The sequence below is a fragment of the Centroberyx gerrardi genome, chromosome 18 (assembly GCF_048128805.1).
Source record: "Centroberyx gerrardi isolate f3 chromosome 18, fCenGer3.hap1.cur.20231027, whole genome shotgun sequence".
In the NCBI taxonomy this organism is placed as follows: Eukaryota; Metazoa; Chordata; class Actinopteri; order Beryciformes; family Berycidae; genus Centroberyx; species Centroberyx gerrardi.
The window spans coordinates 20,426,454-20,444,418 of NC_136014.1; the positions used below are offsets into that span (position 1 = coordinate 20,426,454).

The 17,965-nt window shown below is 43.6% G+C and overlaps 1 protein-coding gene across 2 annotated transcripts in view; it reads left to right on the plus strand.

Annotated features, from left to right (window-relative positions):
* Positions 1-9,163, plus strand: part of disp1 (dispatched homolog 1 (Drosophila)) — an 85,639-nt gene extending 76,476 nt beyond the window's left edge. For both annotated transcript variants that reach the window (XM_078289765.1, XM_071914240.2), the window contains 6 exons: positions 1-128; positions 2,700-2,794; positions 3,469-3,566; positions 4,145-5,734; positions 5,986-6,249; positions 7,012-9,163. In XM_078289765.1, the coding sequence (XP_078145891.1) occupies positions 1-128; positions 2,700-2,794; positions 3,469-3,566; positions 4,145-5,734; positions 5,986-6,249; positions 7,012-8,886 (4,050 nt within the window). In that variant the 3' untranslated portion in view covers positions 8,887-9,163. The remainder of the gene's footprint in view (positions 129-2,699; positions 2,795-3,468; positions 3,567-4,144; positions 5,735-5,985; positions 6,250-7,011) is intronic.
* Positions 9,164-17,965: the final 8,802 nt, after the last annotated feature.

Sequence of the window (17,965 nt, forward strand, 5' to 3'; positions counted from 1 at the left end):
GGTTTCGAGCCGCGGGGAACAGCCATTGGCCAGAGACTGGTCACATGGAACAATATGGTGAAGAACACCGGCTACAAAGCCACACTGGCCAACTACCCCTTCAAATATGCTGATGAGCAGGCCAAAAAGTAATTACACGCACACACACAGGCACACACACACACACACACACACACACGTCTCTGACACAAACCCAACATGCTAGTTTCTTACAATGTTTTCGAAAGCAGTACAGACCCAGGAAGACGTTCTTGGGAAGTCTAGAAAATTATGGAAAATTATTTTGATAATTTGAAGAGTTTTGTCCCAAAATGAGATATCCACAATTTTGATAACTTGACAACCTATTCTGACTAAATGATTGACAACATGAAAATCAAAGTAAGTGGTCAAGTAGCAGGCTACTAGATTGAGGTTTTTTCTATTTCATTCTACAAATGTCTTTGACAGCTAAAGAGTTCAGCTAGCTGGCGAAAACAAAAAAGCAAGTTTCGTGCCTTGCTATAAAGATTCTGTCTATGTGAAATTAACCTGCGTCTTGTCAGAAAAGAAGAGCTGTGTAGTGACTGGAAACCCTCGATGCAGGATGGTCGGCCAGGCGGTGGGGGTGAGGGGGGTGTGGGGAGTAGACTGGCCTTGGAGACGGAGGTAGTGATGAGAGGGAAGGGGGAGAGATGGAGGGAGGGAAGGATACTGCTGACAGACATGCTGAAAAGTCTCAATCCCCTCCTGAAAGAGGAGGGGAAAGAAGTGGAGATCTATCCATCCACAGGGTCATCCTCCGTCTCCTGTCATTAGAAGAGTCTGTTCAATAATCAAGAGCAGGTCTTTGCATGTTTCTGTCTGCCTGTCTGTTTTTCTATCTATCTGTCTGTCTTTTTGGCTACGTTCACACCACAGGCCTTTATATCTGTGTTTTTTTTGGATGACTGTGGTAGGATGTAATCCATATCGATACCAATACGAACTGACAGATGAACTGATGTCGAAAAGAAACATGTGCAGAGTAACCATAACAAAAGACAAAGCATCCATTTTTGTACCTATGCTTCATCTGTTTCAAACACATTTTATGGTATGTGCCTTCGAGTTTTGACTGAATTGAGCCGTCTCCCCAAATTCCAATCAAGCCGGTTATTTGGCTTTCTTTCCATCGTTGTGTCTCGTCCTCTATGCTAACACCGGCTTAGCCAAACTGTCCTTGGTGCCAAAATTATGACAGTTATCTCAGGTGAATGGCGTAAGATTTGTTTACCGTCATGACAACGCTGACAAATTCTGATTGGTGCGTTCAAATACAAGTCACGTACCTTGGAATATGATTTTGTGTCCCGTATCCATGTGGTCCAGATCATAATTGAAGACTTAGGACTCCATGCAGCTTTTTGCTGTTCACACTGATTAGAAAACATCAGATCTGTGTCACATGCGAGGGGAATAAACAATCTCTCGAACTTTCAGCTGCAAGTGTGAACGTGGCCTTTGTCTTTCTGTCTGCGTCTCTCTTTCTGTCTCCCGCTGTGTATCTGTGGTTGTCAGGCTGTCTTTGTCTGTCGCTCTGTCTCGCTGCATGTGTCTGTCTGCAGATGTAATTGTGTGCTTATGTGCGTAATGTGTATGAGAGGCCTCTGCTGCAGCTCTCCCTGGCTGTCAGCAAGCCTCATCCCCTCTGTCTGTCAACCCCTCAGTCTCTCTCTCTGACAGCCACCTGATTACTCTGTCTTCCTGTTTCTAGGAGAGGATGTGGCCCCTAAAATACGCACACACACACACACACACACACATACATACACACAGAGAGAAGACCTGTCTGCACCATAATCCTCCCTCGCTCACACACACTGGCATATAGACACTACACTACGCATAAGACCTGGCTGCACCATAATCCTTGCAGAAGAACACATACACACACACACACACACAATACATATACATACTTTACACACACTGCGGAGACTTGTCTGCACGCCCTCCCTCAGGCCCCCTGCTCAATCAGAGCCACTATTATGATTATTACAATAATGATAACAGTATGATAGTGGTGAGTCATTCTGCTGATTGGGGTGCAGCAATTACTGCTGCTTTGTCGCCACTGAGCTTCAGATCTGCTTCCTTCGTTTTGTGTCTGCTGAAGTCTGTTCTCTCAGCCTCAGACACAGGAATGTCTCTGTTCACCACTTGGTGATTTATGAGATCATACAACATGGAGCTTAGTCATTAGGGGTTTGTATTGATTGAAATAGCAATGGTCCCCTTTCCTCCTGAAGGGGGAATTTTCATCTCAATTCTTCTTTTCTTTTACAATTATTGACTTGACTCAAACTTAGAAAGTGCTATAAAAAACAAAGAACAAAACAAACACATAAAAGACCAAGAAAAGTCCAGAAACCATTCTGGACTTCCAGCAAACATAATGATGATTACAATGTCCTTGCAATTGTTTATTTTAATGTGCCAATAAACTAAGCTTAACTGAAGTAATGCTATGTATTTGTATCATCATAGTTGTCATATTTCAGGTTCATTCAGAATTTCTGCTTTTTTGTTCACTTTGAGTGGAGATTCTTTTTCCATTTCCTGTTTTTATCATTTTCCCCATCTTTTTTTAATGTTCTCTCGATCCCATTGTGGCTGCTTGAGTAAGACATGCAAATTTGTAATGTAGCGGATACCAATCTTTCTTTATTGTTTTCTAGTCACCAAGAGACTAGGTGGCCCGAGGACCACTTTGACAGAGACAAGCGCCAAGCGGAGTGGGACTTCAGTAAAGAGTTCTTCTGTGATGTGCCAGGTAAAAAAAAATTCATTTAATTCCAGGATGATGATAACAGTCACCCTTAATAGAAAAATATATTTTAGAAGTAGAAGTGCACAAAACATAGGCCAGATGCTGGGTAAAAAACAATAGATGGCAAGAAGAATAACAAAGGCTCACTGGAATAAATCATTCCCACTCTCAGCCTCCCCTCCCCTCTCCTGTAACATCTAAGCCAGGTTTCAACATACTGTAGGTGCTGACCCAGTGTTTTCCACAAGCACCAACTGCAGGCCAGATAGACAGTTACTGACTTCTTTCCAGCTGGATACTTTTAACAGCCATCTTTGTTTTTAATATGGGCAATTCCCCAGAATCCGATCGCTGTATTGATGTTAGGAGCCTGGTAGTCAAGCACCAGAAAAACATCTCTACCCTTCATTTCACTTGATTTCAGGACTGTGCCAGTGCAGGAGAAAGAAGCTTTGCTTTTGTTGTCTTTCGTCCAATCTGTCAGAGCCTTGAATGTGAAAACAAAAGTGACGCTTATCAGCCAGATGCCAGAATTGTCTTTTCTCATATTTCTAGTAGTAGTAGTAGTTTTATTAATTCAGGAAATATTATATTCCAGCATCAAGTGCAGTAGTCTATTTAGGGCGCAATAACAACAAATGTCCAATGACATTAACCCAATTTTATTCTTTATGAAGGTGACAGTTATTCCAGGCTAGTATTCACATCAGCAGAGGGGAAGAACCTGTGGAGTATACAGGCCATCAAATCCATGTGCAATCTGGACAACACAAGGGTAAGTAGGAGGATTTGTTAAGTTTATTAAATACTCACACGGCACTCAAAAAGTCATCTGAAATACGTGAGCATCACAATAATATTTAGTTTAAAGGGTACACATCATGAGATAAAAAAGAAAAAAATATAAATAGTCACAATAGATTATCAAAAAGAAAACCTGCTCTCTTAATACAAGGTAGATGGAGATGGCATGGACTTCACTGGCTCCTCCTGTATGTCTGACCATAGATGGCTGAAAAGTTATTGCTACTTTAATCTTGAACACTGTCATCATTTGCAACACAAGCTAACTTATTATGCGTATACATTTAAATAAACATCTACAGATTTTATTTTATTGATTCTCTCTCTCTCTCTCTCTCTCTCTCTCTCTCTCTCATGTATATCTGTCTACCTATCCATCATTTTTGTCACCCTCTCTTTCCTTCTGTCTCTATATCTAATCCATCTTCCTCTCTATCCATCATCCATCTTTCTCTTTCTTTCTCTCTCTTTCTCTCTGTCTCAGTCTACTCTCTATCCGTCTATCTACCTGTCCATTTATCATCCATCTCTCTCTCTGTCCCTCCCCAGGTGCGTTCCCACCGTGACTACTGGAGCCTTTGCCAGCGCACCAACGATGCCTCCTGCTGCCCCAGCTGGACGCTTGGTAACTACATCGCCGTCCTCACCAACAAGTCCTCCTGCCAGAAGATCACCGAGCGTGACGTATCGCACACCCTAAAGATCCTACGCTCGTGCGCCAAGTACTACCACAACGGCACGCTGGGGCCCGACTGCTGGGACATGGCCATGCGGCGGAAGGACCAGCTGAAGTGTGCCAACGTGCCCCGGAAGTGCACCAAGTACAACGCCGTCTACCAGATCCTTCACTTCCTGGTGGACAAGGACTTCCTCAGTCCCAAAAACATGGACTACCCTCCGCCCGCGCTCAAGTACAGCATGCTCTTCTCCCCCACGGAGAAAGGCGAGTCCATGATGAACATTTACCTAGACAATTTCGAGAACTGGAACTCCTCAGACGGCATCACCACAGTCACGGGGATAGAGTTTGGCATCAAACACAACTTGTTCCAGGACTACCTCCTCACGGACACGGTGTACCCTGCCATCGCCATAGTGATCGTGCTGTTGGTTATGTGCGTGTACACGCGCTCAGTTTTCATCACTCTAATGACGATAATAGCCATCATCAGCTCGCTCATTGTGTCCTACTTCCTCTACCGCATGGTCTTCAACTTTGAGTTCTTCCCGTTCATGAACCTGACGGCCCTCATCATCCTGGTAGGCATTGGGGCGGACGACGCCTTCGTGCTTTGTGACGTGTGGAACTACACCAAGTTCGATAAGCCGCATGCTGAGTTGTCAGAGACGGTGAGTGTCACCTTGCAGCATGCCGCTCTCTCCATGTTTGTCACCAGCTTCACCACTGCTGCAGCTTTCTATGCCAATTATGTCAGCAACATCACCGCCATACGCTGTTTTGGTGTCTACGCGGGTACCGCCATATTGGTCAACTACATACTGATGGTGACCTGGCTCCCAGCTGTAGTGGTGCTCCATGAACGCTACCTGCCCAATGTTTTCCCCTGCTCCAAGCCTCCACACCAGCAGAGGGGTTACTGCACCAGGACGTTCTGGGCCGGCCTTTGCCAGAAGGCCAACAAATGCCTGTTCACTGTATCTGAGGCATCTAGGATCTTCTTCGAGAAGGTGCTGCCCTGCATCGTCATCAAGCTGCGCTACCTCTGGCTCTTCTGGTTCCTTGCCATCACGGTGGGCGGGGCCTATGTGGTGTGTGTCAACCCCAAGATGAAGCTCCCGTCCCTGGAGCTGGCCGAGTTTCAGGTGTTCCGCGCCTCGCACCCGTTCGAGCGCTACGACGCGGAGTACAAGAAGCTTTTCATGTTCGAGAGGGTTCATCATGGCGAGGACCTCCACATGCCTATCACCATCATCTGGGGGGTGACCCCTGTGGATAACGGGGACCCCCTGAACCCCAAAAATAAGGGCAAGCTGATGCTGGATAGCAGCTTCAACATCTCCAGCCCGGCATCTCAGCTGTGGATCCTCAACTTCTGCCAGAAGCTGAGGAACCAGAGCTTTGTCTTCCAGTCGGAGGAGCAGGACTTCACCAGCTGCTTCATTGAGACATTCAAGCAGGTCAGTACTGCTTGAAACTGAAATTTATATATACGAAATTTAAATATGTATTATATCTTTTATGCATTGATGATGTATTTTATATGGAAAGACATCTTACTAGCCCCACCGGAGTGTAAAAATAATTTCATGAATTTACATGCTGGTCTAATGCCTGAAGTCCTTACATAGTTTCTCTCTTAAAATATGCAACAGCATTTGATCAGTGTTACCAGGGACAGTAAACCTTAAACTTATCACATTTTAAACAGTGGATGGAGAACCAGGACTGCGAGGAGGCCTCCGTCTACCCCTGCTGCAGCCAGTCCACCTTCCCCTACAAGCAGGATGTCTTCGAGTTGTGCATCAAGAGAGCCATCATGGAGCTGGACAGGAGTACTAACTACCATCTGGACAGCAAGACCCCCGGGCCTCGATTCGACATTAACGACACCATCAGGGCCATCGTTTTAGAGTTCCAGAGCACCTACCTCTTCACGCTGGCCTACGAGAAGATGTTCCAGTTCTACCGTGAGGTAGGATCCGCTGTATTTGTCATTTCATGTAATATTGGTCATTTCATGTTGCTTGTGTAGGCTACTTGCACTTTTCCAGTACCACCTGCACATCCTCTCCCTAACTAATATTTACTTTGTATGTTTGACATATTTTGATGGTTTTATCTTATCTTTGAATTGTTCTTTTGCTTGGTTTTTTATTTTTATTTTCATCTTGATTTGTTTCTCTGTTTCTGCTATCCATGTTTGTACTGTCTGGCACTTAAACACAATATTTCCCTGGTACATGTACATATACCTGGCAAAATGACCACATTTATGTCTGCCATTAAGATCTAGCTTCAGAGAGAAATTGCTATTACACACATTTAAATACATATTTAAATGTCCGAAAATATTTCAAGTCCGAAAAAGGACTTGAATCATATTTTTGCAAATAGCAAGATCAGTTTATTTTCTTATTTGATTCTTCTGACACTAAATGTGACTAGGAGACCTGTTAAGATACAGTCAGTGTCAGTGGTTCTCAATCCTGGTCCTCAGGAGTCACAGCCCTGCTGGTTTTCTGTTTTACTTGGTAGTTGATTACATTCAACTTGTGTACCAGGTCTCATTCAGCCCCTGATGACACCAGGTGAATGTAATTAACTACCAGGTACAGTAGAAAACCAGCAGGGCTCTGGAACTGGTCTATATACATCTTACATATTATACATTTTATGCATTAGGATTGTAATGCCAAGTGAGGTGTTCATGATTGCGATTGTGATTCTGTTTCAGGTGGATGCCTGGATCAGTGAGGAGCTGCTCTATGCTCCAGCAGGCCTCAGCCACGGCTGGTTCGTCAGCAACCTGGAGTTTTACGACCTCCAGGACAGTCTGTCAGATGGCACACTGGTTGCCATGGCGCTGTCGGTGGCCGTGGCTTTCAGCGTCATGCTCCTGACCACCTGGAATGTCATCATCAGCCTCTATGCCATCCTGTCGATTGCTGGGACCATCTTTGTCACCGTGGGCTCCCTGGTGCTCCTGGGCTGGGAGCTTAACGTGTTGGAGTCTGTTACTATTTCTGTCGCCGTGGGGCTGTCGGTGGATTTTGCCGTCCACTACGGTGTGGCGTACCGGCTCGCCCCAGAGCCCGACCGCGAGGGGAAGGTGGTTTTCTCCCTCAGCCGCATGGGCTCTGCCATCGCTATGGCAGCGCTGACAACCTTCGTTGCTGGGGCGATGATGATGCCTTCGACTGTGTTGGCGTACACCCAGCTGGGCACGTTCATGATGCTGATCATGTGCGTTAGCTGGACCTTTGCCACCTTCTTCTTTCAGTGCATGTGTCGCTGCCTGGGACCCCAGGGTACCTGCGGCCAGATCCCCCTGCCCAAAAAGCTCCAGTGCCAGGCCTTCTCTGAGGGCACGGCCACAAGCCCCTCGCCCCAAGGCAAGAGCTCTGGCCTGGGCAAGTACCAGCTAGACAGCCGGGGTGGGGAGGTGGAGCATTATGAGTTAGAGCCCCTGGCATCCAGTCATAGAAATGAAGAGAAACCTGCAGAGGAGCGTGAGATGTGTCCTCAGCTTTATAATGGAATACCCCCTCACCACCACACCGGCCCTTATTCACACATCCCTTATAAGAGCAAAACTGAGTCTGGGAGAGCCGCATCTGAGAATGGACTTGTAGCCACACTGAGCACACCGTCCAGATGCCAGTACTCTCAAAACACTAACTGCACATGTGGGGACCCCCCTCCTCCTCATCTGCCCCAGCAGTGGACCCCCCGCCCCTGTGCTCAGCCTCCCCAAGATTCGCCTTCCTGCCCTCCCACCCCTCAGCTGTTCCCCCTCTCAGGAAACCACCCGAGCAAACAAAATGCTGCCCTGTTATCTACAACCCTGGACCCAGTCTACAAGAACATGGAGTGTCGTATGCACTATGTCCAGTATCCCCCAGCTCATTTCCACCACTGTTCCCAGGGCAGAGTAGTGGCCCCCAGGCAAGGACCTGCCCACAGCTGCCATCTCAGGAACTACTGTGTCCACACTGCAAACCTCCAGGGTGGCCTGGCCAGAGAGCAGAGGTCCACTACCCCGGCTTCAACCCAAGACTCAGGCCCAGCTCCAGCTCCTGGCCCAATCACTGGCCTACAATCGGTGGGACAAGAGGATAACCATAAGCCTGGAGTGAAACCCTCAAGCCCAGGCGTTAGCCCAAATATCAGCACCCCAGCCCAGACACAGCCTCAGACTCAAGCCGCCTCCCCCTCATCCTCCCTGGGCTGCATATTAGCCACGCCACACGCAGCCTCCACACACACAACCCGTCATGAAAGACAGAAGGCAACGGACAGTGACCAATGTTGTGGTGATAATCACACAACCGCCGAAACAACAGCGCAAATGGATGCCTGTTGTAAAATCCCTGGCAACCAGGAGAAGCTCGAAAGTATTCCCGTCACACGGGAGGAAAGTGTCAAAAAGTGCAAGCAGAACTCAAAGAGAGAGAGGGCTTCCTCTGCCTCTCCAAAGAAACTCTTCTGTTTTAACAGGACGCTGAAAGTGAAGTGCAATTCCGTCTCCGAGTTTAACGTGCCAAAAACTGAAGCCAATGTGCCTCCTCTTGCAATAAACACCAATCCCTCATCTGAAAGTTTATGTTGACCACAAATAGAAATTTAAACAGAAACTCAATCCTGAAGGTATAGAGATTGTCCAAAACAGTATGACCTTACCACATATTATGTCTCTGTGCAATCAAACAATTTTTGGGATGTGTGCGTTGACCAAGTGCCTCAATGTGTTTCATGAAACAGCACGGACCCACTAAATATGTTCTGTGTTTACATGGTTTTTTTTTTTGTACTCACCAGTTAAGATATTCCGTTCACGTGCCAGATCATGTCTTTGATTTTACAATAAAAGACACTGTGTTGTTGAAGCTCTGTTATTATGGGAAAGGAAAGCATTGGTAGCCACGCGAGCCAGACTATTCCCCCAGTCGATCATAGTGAGAAACACATGTGGCCACCTTGTCTGAAATTAGGCTCACTTGCTGTTAGAGATGCAAGGAATAGGCAATGCAGTCTCACAGCAGAATTATGCAGACTTCCAGTGGTTATGGGGCCAGTTTTTTAGTTATGTCAGTATAGTCAGCACTTGTTATGGATGAAGGTGAAGGAGGCATAAGAAGAGCAAACTGATTCCACAGATTTTTGACAAGCATAATGGCAAAATGTCTACACTAGCTACAGTACAAGCTGGTCACTGCTGGCTAGCAATCTCAACCAAAAACCGAAATTTAACCTATGCTCTTTTTTAAAAATCTTTCAACTTGGGAGTGATTTTCATAACAGCTGGCTTAAACATCCACACTGCACACAGATTGGTTTGACTACCAACGCTCTTGGGTGAAATGGTAGAAAGGGATGATGAGGCCAGTTGTGTCTCCAACTGTGGTCAACTTGTGGGTGGTGATAGGCAGGCTCACGGGACTAACGCATTGTTGAAATGGTCTTTATTCTCAAAGACGTCACCCCGAAATTTTGCTAGCTACAATGGTAAATATAGTCTACTTATAAGGCAACCGTTTGCATCGGCAGGAAAACCTACAGTATCTATAATGTCATACTCAATACATTGTGTCAGATGAGATCACAAGTGCATCAACCATAATAAAAATGCGCTACATTTTAAAAGCTGATGAAAATCGCTGCCTGACTTTTTTTTGTATTTGTGGGAGCTAGTGTTAAATTTTGCAGTGTGCTGTTATGTTCAAGTTGCCACATGCCTCAGATGAAAGATGTACTGTATGATTAAAATGTCTTTTTCTATCACTATTGTCTCGCTGTCTCCTATCGTCTCCTCCCATCTTATATACACACACACACACACACACACAAACACACAGAGAACATAAAATAAGATGAGCACTCCACATGGGCCTCTCTGTTCAAAGAAGGGCATAGCTTTAAACATAACAGCGTACACCTGTTTCATTGTCTCATAACCGCTGGCGCCATCACTACTAGCTCTGTTACATCTGGCCTTGGGTCATTGCCTGTGATTTGAACTGGGCTGGGTTGGCTGGTCTCTGAGCTCATAGGCTCATATAGGCCTGATTTACACAAGCATAATGATCTGATTTTATTACTTTTTCTGATACAGATCGCATCTTCTCCAAGCTACAAGTCAATGCTAAGAAACTCACACTGGGAAGTCTGGAAATGTATGGGATTTCCAAACCATTGATGATCTCCAGGCCAATACTGTACACAAACCATTCCTAAAATCCTGCCTTCTCTGTTGTTTGGCTCCCTGGAGCATCTACTGTAGCGAGTGTCATATTTTAGTCATGGTCAGAATCATACAGGACTGTTCTCTGCTTCATACCCATACAGTGTCACTATGCATGGGGTCCCTGACTAGAGCTTTCCTCTGTTTTCCTCCCACAGTCCAAAGACATTCAAGTCAGGTGGACAGGAAACTCTAAATTGCCCGTAGGATTGAGGATGATTGGGAGTGTCTTTCTATCTGTGTTAGCCCTGTGATGGACTGGCGACCTGTTCAGGATGTTTCCCTGCCTTCCGCCCAATGTATGCTGGGTAGACTGACCCTGAAAAGAAATAGGTGCCAAGGCAGGTAAAGGAAATATATGTGTGTGTATGTCTTGTGCGTTTCACAATATACACAATCGGGCTCATAATTACACAAATGCATCGACTGTTAAATGAAATGTCAACTGTGCAGCTCTGAACTTGTACTAAAGCAGACAGCTGTAATTACATGGAGACCATGCTCTCTGGCTCATTGTACTAGGAAATGATTCCAGTTGTCATCGGCGGTGGCATTACTAGCCTGAACAGATGTATACACAGATGTAGTCCCACTGAGAAACAATCATTTTGTTTTCAAGTAAGGCTTAGGCTACCATTGTATGGACCTAGTACCTCATAACAGAAGAGCATTAAAAACATTATTATTGTGCATATTTCCAGTGTGAAATTTGACTTTTTGACCTGTCTTCGCATTGAAACAAGGCCTATGTAGGACTGGGGATGTCTTGTTTTTTTCCCCAAACTATCTATTGCAAGAAAGTTAAAGGAGCACACAACTCACACCTTTCCAGCAACGCCCTGCTTCACATTCATATAAACTCATTCTCACCTGGGAGATTTGGGGGTTAAGTGCCTTGCTCAAAGACTATTCAATGGTGGTTGTTGAGGGAGGAGAGAGTGTTTCTTGTTCACTCTGTCCGAGGATCCTCCTGCCGGGGATTTGAACCAGCAACCTACCAGTCACAAACCTGTTTGTCCAACTTTTAGGCTATCTTCACAAGTCGTTATGCTAGCATCATAATAGAAGATTGTATGTGTCGTGACTGTTGATGCTTGCAATATTTTGGACTAACAGTCACAGGCAAACCTTAGTCGCTTTCCTACTCTTTCACATAAACACACAGGCAGATTGACGAGGCTGAAGATTGTGGCCAGCACTGTAAACTACACATTTCAGAGCTATAAGTCAAGACTGTGCCTGGAATCGGATAAGGGCCTGATTGAGTTGGCTGTTACTTCAAAACAGAGATATATGGTTCAGAGAAACGTGACAGAGGGTAGACATAATATCTTCCCAATGTACTGTATGTTCTCCTCTCTCCTCTCTTTTATTCTCCCTCCCTCCTCCTCTCTCTCTGCTACTTCTGGACACAAGGCCGCTCAATCTATTCCAACCAAGTGCAGAAAACACCTGTTTCCTCAGAGGTCAGTCGGGAAAAGAAGAAGTAATCCTCTCCGATCGTCTTTCTGCTCCCTGTCTTTCCTACGATGTGGAATGCGAAGGCCGATCTGCTCCAACAGTAACCTAAGATAACGTTACACACCGGGTCAGGGCAGTGTTTTGGGACAGGGAATTCATCCTGGGGCAGTGAGCTAAAGTTAGTCCTCTACTGTTCTTTAGTCTGATTTGGGCTTTAAATCAAAACCGAGTGAGCCGTTACTTCAGAACTCTCACATTTCACGGCATTTCTTTTGATGTGGAATTTCAGAGCCAATCTTCTTCTCACGGTATCTTAAAGGGATGCTTTGACATTTCAAATTTAGTGTGTTATTTTTCTTCCCAGACACTTTCCACATTGTGGTTCAAAGGTTTCTGTATGGGCGCTTCCGGAGAAACCTGATTAACTCATCAGCAGGCATTGGTTTCAATGTGAAATCAACAGAAAATCCAAGGAAAAAGACATCACAGTTCTGTCCATGCTGTTTGATTGCCAAGGGATCTCTGAGAAGTGTAGTGCAAAAACATCACAGCAATGATCACTTAGTACCATAGATATTGCCCAAAAAAAACAAGGATCTTGCTGGTTACCACTTTACTAATCAACTAAATGAGAGTTGCTGACTACAGGTCCCCAAGACCAACCACCAAGTGATGAATTCCTTCAGAAGTTTGTGCCCTAAAAAGTGAAAATGTTCCACTGCAGTCAAATCTTGCTTTAAAATCACATCCCTCCTTGGCCTGGCCGTGCCAACAGTCACTCACAGCTACAGCGCTGGGAGCTGATGGGAAAAGCCGTCCTGCTACCATTAAAAATTCATAGTCTTGGCATCGGCCCAGTTCTCTCTTTCTCTTTCCCTCCCTCCCTCCCTCTCTCTCTCTCCAACCCCCCTTTCACACTAAAATATGGCAGCGTTCAGAGACACATCACTCTCCAGCTGGGTAGAGCATATGCACTCAGTGGTTCACCTAGTGGTACACCCCCCTTTCGCCCCCAGAACAGCCTGAATTCTTCGAGGCATGGATTCAACAAGAAGAACAAACACCTCCAAGTCTGAGGCCACGGTTCTCTCTTGGAAAAAGGTGGCTTGTCCCATTCTGGTTAGGGTTGAGCAGCAGTGGAGGAGTTCAAGGGTCTTGGGGTCTTATTCACGAGTAAAGGTAAGAAGGATCGCGAGATTGACTGCTGGTTAGGAGCAGCAGTAATGTGGGCGTTGTATCGGACCGTGATGGTGAAGACAAAGCTGAGCTACAAAAAGCAAAGCCCTCGATTTAACTGGTCGATCTTCGTTCCGACCCTCACCTATGGTCACAAGCTTTGGGTAGTTACCAAAAGAATGAGATCGTGGATACAAGCGGCCGAGAAGAGGCTCCTCCTCACCTTGGCTGGCCTCACTCTGCATGACGTGGCGAGGAGTTCAGTTCACCCAAGGATGCCCCCCACCTCTCTTTGGACCGACTGGGAGGAGACCTTGGGGTAGACCCAGGACACACTGGAGGGAGTGCAACCTGTTTCCTTCATGACCCTGACCCGGATAAGCTGCTAGAAAATGGATGGATGGATGGATGGATAGTAATTCTATGAGAACAGTCTTCAAAGGAAAGGCACAAATGCAGCATTTGCTCAATGCACATAGAATGGCTGCCACTGTAGGACACTCAACCTTACCTGTATCCTGCATTAGTACAGCAGGATTTTCCAAACAGTTCCTCTTGGGGGTGAAGAAGCAGTGCAGCACATGTGCAGCAAGTATATGAAAAGTGTGATTTCTACAATGGCTGCATCTGTAGGCCGACTTTAGGCAGAAGATGTGCGATGGGAGGTTCACTGGAAAACCTGTAAATGGTGTCAGTGAGGAGGGAGGAAAAGTACCACTGTGCTTTAGTGTGTGTAGTTCTAGTTCTTTCCTCTCATCCCCTCACCCCCCCCCCCAACCCCAAAAACAAACTTCCCCAAACAAACAAACACTATAAAACACATTACATAAGTAAACCACCCACACTGGGGTTGCTTGATCCCTCTGTGTTAAAGGAAAGGTCTTATTTTGGATCATACAGGACGGTTTGTGTTCCTCTCAGCCTTGAACCTGCCCAGCTCCCCCATGGCTGCCTTTATTCTCCTCTGCCACTAAATCAAAGAGGTGAAGATGGGTCCACTTCCCTCAATGGATTCCTCCTCAGTCTTGCGTGAGCGGCCCTGTAATTATATTTGTTTAAACAGAGGTCAAATATTAGCTGTGGCCATGGGGCGGGGTTTATTACATTTCCCTGTGAGGGAGAATCTGAGAGGCGAGTGTGTCTGTTCTAAGTATATTCCACAGCCTGAAATAACTGTAAAGAAGCCAGAGACCTGGAGAGGTTGTTTACAAGGTAAATATTTGCTTCCACTTTTCAAATTGGATTTTGGTGGAGCCATCGGACTGGGCCAGAATCGAGGAAATGAAACAGGTTTGCCTTTTTTCTCTTTTGATCAATGGTAGAGGTGAACATTTTTTGTGTCAGTTTTCATTCATTGATTCATTCATTGTCTTTTCCCGCTTATTCCTGTTCAGAGTCGGCGGGCTGGAGCCTATCCCAGCATGCATTGGGCAGAAGGCAGGGAGACACTCTACAGGTCACCAGTCCATCGCAGGGCTGTTTCAGCTTTTTCATCTTTTGAAATTAAGAAAACAATTGTATGGTATTTCTAATCTCTCTAACCTGTTGCCTTTAAAATGTCTAAAATGAATATGGCAAACAAAATAATGCTAAGAGCTTTTCTCTTTTTTGCTTACGAAACAGTTATATTTTTTTTTAAATGAATGATGAATTGATGAATTTCAAACACCAAACTGTGTCTCCCAAATAGATGCATAGAATCTTTGTAATGAAACTCTTAATTTCATTGGGTTTGGGTCGTACTGAAGTTCAAAACCTTTGCTGAAAATCTGTTTCCTTCCAAATTGTGATTTTAAAATGTGACACCTGCTAAAGAAAACTCATCATTCTTGAAGTGTTTCTACATCTTAGGAAGTTTGCTTACAAAAGAGTAACATTTTAAATTCTTATATCTTAAGATAGTCTAGTTATCTTAAGATCTTTACTTGGCAACATCCGAGATGATATGATCGGATGTGTTGTTTGAAATGTTGAGCAATGAACATCAGATAGCATCACATATTTTTTTAATGGGTATATAGCACTTTGGTTCAAGGTTTATGGTTCAACCTTTGGAATGAAACCCTGCAAAACTCTTAGAATTGTATTTATTTATCTTTTTTTTAAATTTATTTAACTTTTTTTTTTTTAAGTAATTTTGGGCTTTAGTTGGGTTTGAACTCACAAAAAGCTTAGTTTAGTTTATTTGACAGTTTACACTTTACACAGGCACTTGTTCTAACAGCCAGGCCTTTTGATTCCTCTTAACTCACTTCCCATTAATGTGATAATCCATTAATGTAATAATAATTTGCAACCAATAGTGTAAAAATCCTGTTTACGTAACCTGTTAATGGGAAAGTTGAAATTTTCAGTGTTCAAAAATGTAATAACTGAACTGATAACGTAATAACAGACAAAAAGTCAATATACAACCGACACATTTGGTTATTAACTAAGATGCTATGTTAAAAAAAGGATGAATATGAATCCACTTTGATGATTACATTATCAGTTTAATTACATTTTTGAAGACTGAAAAATTCAGCCTTCCCAATCATGTAATAAAACCCAGTAATGTAATAATTACCATGTTGACATGTTACCATGGGAGGTTATTGATTTAACAGTTGTAACAAGCTGTACCTCTCAGGCTCGGTTAGGGTTTGATTCAACTTGTTTTGCTTCTGTTGCTTAAATTCACATTCTATAGAGCTGGGATGCTTATGGGAAACTCGGCCCAGGAACATGAATTAAGACAATGGCTGTGTCTGTGTTTTGACATTTTGAACACACTAACGTATAGCATTTTGACGTTCAACACTGGTAAAATCCCAGAAAAAAATAAACAACTGCAGAAAATATATCTATATATACAGTATATATACTTGACAGATGTTAATGCTGTACTATGTGTTCAGGTTAATGGACTGGGTGCAGTGTATAAGCAGCAGGAGCTTGTGGTATAATGTTCAGAACAGCTGGCTCATAAAGACTGGGAGGATACAGCCGGAGCCAACTGGAAGGAAGTTTTCCTCTGCCCAGTAGCTTCCTGTTTTCAGACACACAGGTCAAATTAAAGGAAGCAGGGCAGAGTCACATCCACCCTCGTTTTACAGTCCAAGAAACCCATGTGAGATCTACGGTTAGAGACACCGTTAGCAGCTGCTGTTAAACTGAAATTCAGTTATTAAAAAGTATCCTCGTTAAATATGGTATACACACATAAACGAATGCATTAATAAACATTGTGTGATCACTAAAGTCTTCCAAACTAGAGCTATAAGGGATCACTGTGCATTGACCTGGATTTGACAGTAGCCCACGACTAGCAGCAAATAAACAGGTAAAACTCGCCATCTAGTGGTGAAAATAGAATTAAAACTTGCCCTGGGTCCAGGTTTTCATCTGAAAATTGAGTTTTTCAAACCTGATAACTGAGAATCTGATCACTCAGATTAGGATTTGGATTGGGTAATCCAAATCAAAGGCAGAGATTAGGATAGTTTTAATGCAGGATAATCTTGATCCCATTGGAAGGGTGGATTCTGGTTGGATTTAGAGGCGTATTATATATATTACTAGGAAATTGTGATGTACCTGGTGAGGATGTGGAAAAATTCAAACCTACACTACCAGTCAAAAGTTTGGACACACGCATTGCTCTTTACTTTTACTATCTTCCATATTTTAGAATAATAGTAAAGACATCAAAACTATGAAATAACACGAATGGAATTATGCAGTGACCAAGAAAGTCATAAACAAATCAAAGATGTCTTATATTTTAGATTCTTTAAAGTAGCCGCCCTTTGCCTTGATGGAAAGGCAAAGGCTTTGGAAAGAAATTCATACATAGGCATCAACTTCACTATTTATAGGGTTAGGGTTAGGGTTAGGGTTAGGGTTATATTTAGGGTCAGGGTTGGGTTAGGGTTAGGGTTAGGGTCACTATTTATATTTGTCTAAAAACAAATTTGAAGCATTTAAGGATAAGCCTTTAGATCAAAATGGCTTTAAGATAATGATAAACATAATACATTCAATCAGGTGTGTCCAAACTTTTGACTGGTAGTGTATATATCTTGAATATAGATTTAAAACAATATTCAATATTTACATTTTATTAAATGAACAAAACCTTTAAAATAACTCTCATATTGTTAATCTGGTACCCAACTGTCACCGCTGCAGCAGGATGAACCAGCTGGACGGTCAGTTAGAGATGCTGTTGTGATTGAACCTTTATTTTTTAAAATGGTTCTTGAATTAATGAATGAAAACAGTTTACAGAGAAATGGGAGGTTTTGCTTTTAATTATTTTTCAATGAGACATTGAATTTTTGCCTTTAATTTATAACATTGTACACTCGTGCAGATAAGTGAATGAAAGTAACATACAATCTTTCACACTTTTTCATCTAGTTCACTCTTGTCTTTTTGTCCAACAGATGGTGAGATAGAGGTCTATTTAAGAGATAGAGGTCTAATTATTTGCTTTTGGCTGGATTGTAAAAAAGTGAATTACAAACTGTCATTCTGATCAGGAGTAAAAGCGGCTGCTATTCACTGAGAGCCAATTTAACAAGCTCTGGAGTTCGGTCATGTTCTTCTTCTCTTCTAAAATTTCAGGCACAATGAAAGCTGCACTGGTGATTTGCTTCACCCTACAGGTGATCAGGGTGAACAACACTTTATTTGCACCAATAATTATTTAATATTAGAAAAAGAATCATAGCATCTTTAAATGTCATTATTTTTTGTGGAGAGACTTTACCGCTGACATTAACATAGAAACAAAACAGAAAAAAATCAAAGTCATATAAATTTA